General features: G+C 39.9%; 1 protein-coding gene across 1 annotated transcript; it reads left to right on the forward strand.

Moving 5' to 3' along the window:
• Positions 1-1,435: 1,435 nt before the first annotated feature.
• On the forward strand, positions 1,436-2,218 carry LOC107040748 (transcriptional corepressor LEUNIG-like). The gene is made up of 2 exons (XM_015260966.1): positions 1,436-1,843; positions 1,922-2,218. The coding sequence occupies exons 1-2, from the start codon at positions 1,436-1,438 to the stop codon at positions 2,216-2,218; spliced, it is 705 nt and encodes a 234-aa protein (XP_015116452.1).
• Positions 2,219-8,899: the final 6,681 nt, after the last annotated feature.

Here is an 8,899-nt window from a genome sequence, read left to right on the forward strand (position 1 = left end):
TCTTACTCTTTTAACTCTGATCTAGCTAAAATCCTCGGGAATAAGGGTGATAAATCATGTAGGAAAACAATTTACAGAAATTTTCATGGATGACGCGATAATGTTTTGTGAAAGGTGATTTTAAGATCACGTATCTCGAGAGAAAATTGAGTCTGAAATACTTTCACTTTTTTTCGTACACCTATTCTTACTCTCTTAACCCTTATCTAGCTGAAATACAGGAAAATAGGGGTGTCATAAATCATATGTAAAATAAGTTTTTGTGAGATAGAAGACAAAGTATTTTCAACATCATATCCTAGTCTGCTCTTGAGATTTTTCAGATAAATTCTCATGACTAATAAGAGTGATCCTACAGATTTCCACATTTTTACTCTCGCTGAATATTCTCTCTGAGTCATATAGCTTTTAAATCTGCTGATCAGATAACAGAGTAGAGTACAGATTTTTTCCAGAGGGATTGAGTATACCTTTCCGACAATTTCCCAATCGATGACCCTTTCAAGTTTTATGATTCGAAAATTGAGGCAGTGTACAGATTTTTCGATGCAGATAGTAGCTTTGGAATTCTCTATAATAAAGTAATGAAGCACTCGGTCTGGGTTAAAAGAAGAGTTTTGGGTTTTTATTGGTTGTGAGGTAAGTGGTCTGTGTTAGTCATTTTTCTATGTGCAAAACCCCGAAAAATTCTCGTGGTGGGGGTAGTTTACTCCTATAAATGCCATTTGTTAGTCACCCTCAATTCACAGTCCACCACAACGTCTTCAAAGGACAGCAAAACGTAAAATTTCATTCGTGTTTGTGCAAGTGTTCGTGTTCATTTGTTCGTAACAATGAATCCCGTCCAAGAATATGTCGCCATCAAGGAGAACGTTTTTTGCCCATTGGAGTGGGTAAAACATTATACGGCGGAATACCTCTGCGAGGAGTTGGAGAAGACTATGATTCTCCACGTGGAGAATGAATCCATTCTCCAACATTTCCCCCTCTTGGCTGCTCATGTGACGTTGGACCCTCGGGCAACAGTGTGGGTCACCGCTCATTCTGCAGCGGGTTTGATGTGGGAGTTTCTGCTCGACGAGGACTTCGAAGAGCGCACTACCAAATATCTGACTCGGCTTCGGGAGGAGCAAGCGGAGCGAGCTCAACGGCATCAGGTGATGGAGGCGGAAGGGCCAACCCAAGAAATGGATATTGGGAGAGAAGAAGAAGTAGGAGAGGAAGAGGATGAAGACGAAGAAGAAGAAGAAGAAGGAGAGGCTGAGGATGAAGACGAAGATGGCATCGTCATCATTCATGGAGGTCCCCGCCAGGAACTCGACAGGATGGAGACTGGAGAAGATGACGTCGTCAGTGCGTCGACGACGAAGTGCCCATGGAGACCGACGATGATGACGTCGTCATAATTGATGAAGTCCCGAGTCCTGAGGAGCAAATGGAGATTACGGATGATGATGATAATGATGATGATGACGATAGTGGGTATAGCGATGAAATCGTTACTCCAGCGAGACTGCTCCAAGAGGAGCAGTACAATGAACCCCAGCAACCTCAGTATCTTCCTAACCATCAACAGCCCCAGCATCATGAAGAGTCTCTGCTGCATCAACAGCCTCAGCACCATCAACAGCCCCAGCATCATAAGGAGTCTCTGCTGCATCAACAGCCTCAGCACCATCAACAGCCCCAGCATCAACAGCCTCAGCACCATCAACAGCCTCAGTACCATCAACAGCCCCAGCAGGCTTGCTATCACCAACAGCCCCACCATCATCAGCAGCCCCAGCAGCCTCAGCACCATCATCAGGAGGTAGAGAATCTCGTTTTCTACCCGCCAGCTCTGGTAAGTACCAAGCCCTCACTGTTTCTTCTTTCTCAATCCCCAGAACAATTGTCATAACTTTTTTGTTTCTGCTTACAGGGATATCCAGGATATGTTGAGCTGAGAGCTGGAGTTAACTTCCCAGAAGCCTGGGCTCAGCAAACCTCCAGAGGTCGGTTGAATGAGCTCATCACGCGGAGGATTGAGGATGGGCATATGGGGAGGCCAGCCAGACCCATCGATCTGGCTCCACAAGGATGGCTGCTCATTCTCAACGGGGCCTACATGTTGCTGCCTCGAGAGAGCTGGGAGCTCCTGACGGGGATTAGCCATGAGGGTTGTAATGGAGTTGGTGCCATTGATGTACCATTAATCCAATGGCAGCACGAGGCGTAGCTGTGTCCGCGAGCTAGTTGCCAGCGTAACTAGCTTACGCTGATCAAGAAGAAGCAGGAAGGGGAGATGGGGGGGGGGGGGGGGGGAAAAANAAAACTATTAGATCGATCGGGCTGAAATTGCACAGAAGTAGTCCTCATTAAGACCTATGATCTGACAAAATTTTAGATTTTTTGGAATTACTTTAGCCACTTAATGACTCAAATTTCTAAAAATTGACCACTGTGAAGGTGGCGGTGGACGTGGTCACAGAGAGATGGTCACCAAAATTCGTATTTTTACGTTTCAGACCATTCTACATTATTTCCAATCAAAATTAGAGAATGTGAAAATCGAAGGATTGCAATGCTTGCATTTGGAAGCAAAAATCTCAAATTTTGTCAGATTATATGTCTTAATGAAGACTAACTGCGTGCAACATTTCAGCTGGATCGATCAAATAGTTTCGAAGAAAAAGCGATTCGTTTTTAAATGGTTTTCTGCAAATATCTTCAAAACTAGTGGACTGATTTCGATTTTTTTGTTTTCAAAATATTCGTTTCGATACCGTTTATCTAAATCAATCAAAACATATATACCCGTTTATGCAAATTTTTCGAGATATACGCGTTTTTCCGTTTTTTGATAAAAAAAAAACTTTGTGAACACTCTAGCTTGCGCAAAAATGGAGATAGCAACTTGAAATTTTGACAGGAAATATGTATACTCGCTCATACGTGGTATTCGAAATTTTTTGTTTATTGTTTATATTTGATGAATTCTGTTGGTAAACAGATCAACGGAACAATTACACCAAGGTGCGCCAAGGATGTTTGAATCTTCAGTGTGACCACAGAATTCGTTTTTGTGGCATTTTTAGAGTAAAATTAGAGGAAATTACATGAATGACAAGGTACCTGAACACAACTCATCAAGATGAACAAGTTTCGTTAGAGTGAAAAATTGGTTGCCATTTCAAAAAAAGCGCTTTTTACTTCCAGCTACCAAGAATGAGCTTGAAAGCTCAAAATAATGAATGCATCGAATGTCCCCCTCGAAACCCTACAATTTTTGTATCGAACATTTTTTTGTTACTTGTCTGCCTTAGGAGATATTTGGCCGCATTTTTTCAAATGGGACACCCTGTATATCTGATCTACTAAATCAAAACGCGGTCAAGTTCTCATCAGGCATCACCTGATCATGTCTATGTGATCAGAACTTGATCTGAATCCGCCTGCAGTTTTTGCGATCTGATCTGGTAGATCAGAACTTGGTCAGATTCTCGTCAGGAATCACCGGATCAGTCAAACCTTACAAAAACTTGATCAACTTCTGATCGTGCTTCAGGTGGGCCTGGAGCAATTTCCACTCGCGTCGGTCATAAGGACATTCAAACAAATTTTTCAACTCCTCAAGTACGGTGCCCATATTGCGCGGTGTGTCCTCATCGGCCGGCGGCCATCCGTCAACCTGGATTCGCTGTTCAATACGGCACAACTTCTATGCTAATGACAAAAAAATAATGAACGTAAATTTAATGATAATCTTGAGCTTTTACCAAAAAGTTGTTCAATTACGGAATTTTTTACACAGGTGTTTTTTGAATATTTGAGACCGACCTTGGTTCGATAGTACAAACGGTTGCCAAGATCGGCGATTATCGGAAATTTGTTGATAAAAATCAGTAGCTCCTTGAATCGAAATTTCGTTTGCGCTATTCGACAAAGGACTGTATAGAGTATGTTCGTTGAAAGTTTAAAAAATTTTGATAAAAATCATATCGATAAACGAGAGGTTTGAATATTTATTTGACGTCGAATTCAGTTCCGCCACGGTTATGTATTGAAGTAAAATATGAAAAAGTACTTGAAAAGAAAGAAGCAGTTGACCGTTCGTATGCTGCAGGACACATGTGACTGATAATTTATGTGTTATTTATTTATTTTTTATTTTTTATTTCTACCAATTCAATTGGTGGTAAACTTCCGAATGGATTCATACAAATTCCCTTTTTCCATTTACACGAGAAACTGTCTTCTCACGTCACATTCTTATCACAATTTTTCCTCAAGTTATTGTGTGAACAAGGAATTTAAGGATAACCAAAAATGTAAAATTGGCAATATCTCAACAACTTTGTATAAATGTATAAATATATATTCCGATCGATCTAGATGAAAGATCAGATCGATTGAATTGAAGCAAATATGAAATGAGAATAAATCAACTTGAGAACCAGTAGTGGTCACACGGGTAGGGTACAGCTGCGCTCATTTCCCCCTATTTCTATAAAGTCAATTTGAAACAATTGCTCAAATACAAGGACTCCATTCGGAAGCAAAAAGACAATTTTCACCCTTCCGTTCACGAGTTATTAGCGATTGAAAATGGCCCATTTCGCTCCACTCTCCCCTAATATTCAGGCGAATATTCCCAGTAAATCTTTTTTTTTCGTGTCAAATTAACTGATGGAGTTAAAAGATATTTAATAAATTAGATATTCAAAAATCATACTTTTGTTCAATTGTGGAAATAATTACAACATATTACCTCACGCCCTGTCCCAGTAACAAGCACACATATTCTACAGGGTGTTTAGAATGAGATATTCAATTTTTTGATAAAATGGATTTTTACAAAAAATTGAATATCTCTAAAACCACTAGACCGACTGCACCCATCCAAAACACCAACCTTCAGTATTATAACAGCTATAATCGTACCAAATTTTAACCTGCTATCCCCATTTTTCCTCAAGTTATACGTTGTAAAAAACTGAAAAAAGAAGAAAACAGAAAAACGAGAATATCTAAGAAACTTTCTATGAACGAGTATATATATTTTGATTGATCTGAATAGTGGCCACCGATAGAAGTATTCTGAAAAAAAAAGAATTGAAATCCTTCCAGTAGTTCATGAGATATTTGAATAAATTTATTTACATAAAAGGTTGAATATTTAAAGAATTGTTCGGCCGATTGCACTCATCCACAATACCAACCGTCTATCTTATAAAAGCTAAAAGCATACAAAATTTCGACTCGCTGTCTCCATTTTTTAGTATGTTATCGTGTAAACCAGATTTTTCATAGAAAAACGGAAAAGCGGTAATATATTCAAACTTTGCATGAACGGATCTGTATATATTGATTGATCTAGATAGGGGCCATCGAGACGAGTATTTTGAAAAAAGAAAAATTGAAATAAGTCTACTAGATTTTGAGATATTGGAGAAAAATGAAATTTAAAGAAGTTGTTATATCTCAGGAACTACTGGACCGATCGGGCTGAAACAGCGCAACAAAGTGAAGTTTAATCATAGCTACCAGAAGCCAAAATTTCAGATTTTTCTCGACAAATTTCACCGTATTTATGTTGAATTTTCTACAAATTTATCACCAAAAACCAAAGTTATCACACAAAAATACAGACATGACCCTAAAACGTCATTTCTCCACGATTCATGACATTCTACATAATTTGCTATCAAAATTAGAAAATCGAAAAATCACTTGAGGATAATCGGGCGAGGAGGAAATGTAGGAGGTGAGGCGGAGGGGTTTCTGTTGTTTCCTGCAGAAAACCAATCGCTGAACAAGAAATTTTTTCCCATTCGGATTCAAAATTCAGGCAATATTAGGGAGTATCTCCGCTTAAAAATTATTTTTGAAGCTAATCAAATTTATTTGTATCTGTTCCACGCATTGAATGGTTTTCAGATTGTTCAGAAATCCATGCGAAAAAGTGACAACATCGTCGGTAGTTTTTTTTTTCACCAGGAGCTGGTACCACCGGCTCGAGGGAGCTCCAATCACAACGCTTCATCGCTCTCTCTCAAGAGACGTTTAAATTGACTGCGCTACCCCCACCCGATCGGTACTTGGGACGTAGCTGCGCGTTTGGTCTGCGTGTGCAGAAATTTAATTTTTCAGTACTTTTTTCGCTATTATTAATAAACAATGCTCCTAGGCGGCAATCTTCTTTACTCAAAAAATCATTGATCATATCTTCTAAATGTGTCTAAAGTTTCATGACTTTGGCTGCATTCTTTCTTTGCAGTTTTTTTTATGATTTCCATAAGATCACGGGTTAAATGACCACTTATTCAAAGATTCATAATAAATTAATCATGCTCCCCAGTAGTCTGAAACTTTGCACACGCCTTTTCCATCATTTAAAGAATACGTAAAAAAACAAGTTGAGGACTTTTGTGGGAAATGAAGTAGTGAATGGTTTTTGAAATATATTCCACTTCTCCTAGTTTGGAATGACTCAATTTTCAATGCCTCCGAGTTATTTATTAACCATTCCATGGTAAACATTAATAATCTAATCACTTATACTTTTGTTATCGCAGCGGATTAGTAGTCGTTCACTCGACAACACATTACATTTTCAATTAGGACCGTATAAGTTAACTCAGCATGGACCTGATGTAGTTCCCCGGAACAGGTCGGGGCTAGGATCTCCGTATAAGATCCCACACGGGTGCCCGGTTCAGGGCCTGTCTTGACCACGCGTTACATTCATGATCAGGACCATATAATTCAATAACCAGACACCAACCTGATATGAATGATGAATTTGACAGCGTTAATAGAAGTCTAAACCACTTCACAGTCGAAAATAGGAATCTGATCTCAAAAAAAGAGAAAAATTGAAATATCTCGAAAACTTTCAATTGAATGGTACCTATATTTTGATTTGTCTCGATAGCCACTACTCAGACGAAAATTTTGAGAGCAAGCAGAATGCATTTGGTCCAGTAGTTTTTGAGATATTAAAGGAAGAATTTTCGATTATAAAGTTAAATATCTCATGAACTACTGGGCCGATTTCGCCCACCGACAATACCAGCCTTCGTTACCAACGGCGCTATAATCATACAAAGTTTGAAGTTTTTATCTCAATTATTTTTTGAGTTATCGTGGATACAAGCGATTTTTTGAAAAAAGTGAAAAAATAGAAAAAAAAACCCATTCTCCGTAGTGGATTCATTAGGTTTTGATACAAAAAGATAGGTATTATCAAAACAAAGATTTTCGGATAAAGAAAGATTGATAAAGCCGTTGATGAGATATTCGTGAAAAACCATTTTTGAGAAAATGCTATATCTCAGGAACCACTTAGTCAATCAGGCTGAAATTTTGCACATGTCGGTCTCCCATTAGGGCCTATCATGAGCCAAAATTTCAGATTTTTCGTAAAGACAGTTTCAGAGTTATTGATGACTTTCTGGACAAATGCGCATGCACACACACACACGCACACACATACATACATACATTTGCTAAAAATATCAAATGTCGACGTTTCAGATCACCCTGAGTCATATCCAAGCAAAATGAGAGAATCGAAAAAAATTGCGATTACAAAACTTCCATTCGGAAGCAATAAATAATATTTTTAATTATTAAATGTTTTTTTTTATTTATAAAATGCTAGCTACCCTTCTTATCTTTAAAAATCTTAGCACTCCTTAATAGAACATGCGAATCAAACCGTGAACTAAATCCGCGAATTAAAACCGCGAATTAAAACCGCGAATCAAAATCGCGAATTAATCGATCAATCTGCTACCTAGCACCCACTCGCGACTAATGAAATTACCACCCACTCGCGGGATACCTTCAGACAGACCCTTCTGACCCTCTCCAAAATGGGTTGGGCCAGATACGGCCTCACACATCTACTAACGCATGCCGTACGGACTGACAAATGCACCCGCTACCTTCCAAAGAGCCCTCGACAAATTAATCGGTCCAGAGATATATCCCCACGTATTCGTGTACTTGGATGATATCATTATCGTCTCAAGTACATTTGAGGAACACCTCACGTGGTTGGGAAAGGCCCTCGATAAGTTGAGAGATCACGGTCTCACGATAAATCGAGACAAGAGTGTTTTCTGTCGTTCCGAGGTGAAATACCTCGGGTTCGTCGTGAACAGTCAAGGACTAGAAGTCGTCCCAGGGAAAACATCGGCAGTCGTGGATTTTCCCGTGCCGAAGAATCTGAAACAGATTCGTCGTTTTCTGTGAATGGCATCCTGGTATAGACGATTTATACCAGAGTTTGCAACCATAGCTCAACCGCTGACACTTCTGACCAAGAAGAATCAACCGTGGTTATGGAGGGAAGAACAGCAAGAAGCCTTCGAAGCGCTGAAAAAGCATTTAACATCGGCTCCAACTCTTGCTTGTCCCGATTTTTCACTGCCGTTTACCCTGCAAACGGATGCAAGCAGTGTGGGACTTGGTGCTGTACTCACGCAAGTACAAGATGGACAAGAGCGAGTTATAGCTTACGCTAGTCGCTCACTAACAGGCCCTGAAACAAAATACACAGTGACTGAGCAGGAATGCTTAGCAGTTGTGTGGGCCATTATGAAGTTCGGCTGTTACTTGGAGGGCTACCCCTTCACAGTAATAACGAACCATAGCGCCTTAAGGTGGCTTCATAATATGAAAGACCCGGCTGGAAGGCTAGGGAGATGGAACCTCCGGTTGTTAGAGTATGATTACAAAATCATACACCGGAAGGGCGCGTTTCACCATGTGCCTGACGCCTTGTCACGCGCACCGGAAGGAGCGACGGAGTTACTCTCGATGGCGGTAGATACGGAAGATAAATGGTATCTCCGGCGCTGTCGAGACGTAGAGAGAATCCCGGAAAAATACCCTACGTGGAAAATTTCCG

Source organism: Diachasma alloeum, unplaced genomic scaffold (assembly GCF_001412515.2).
Source record: "Diachasma alloeum isolate Michigan unplaced genomic scaffold, Dall2.0 Dall_scaffold_00342, whole genome shotgun sequence".
NCBI lineage: Eukaryota > Metazoa > Arthropoda > Insecta > Hymenoptera > Braconidae > Diachasma > Diachasma alloeum.

What these genes read in the sequence shown, in the direction of transcription:
- LOC107040748 (XM_015260966.1), top strand. Translation starts at nt 1,436, where the DNA reads ATGGAGATTACGGATGATGATGATAATGATGATGATGACGATAGTGGG. An exon ending in TTTTCTACCCGCCAGCTCTG is followed by an intron (nt 1,844 to 1,921) that starts GTAAGTACCAAG and finishes TTCTGCTTACAG; the next exon opens with GGATATCCAGGATATGTTGA.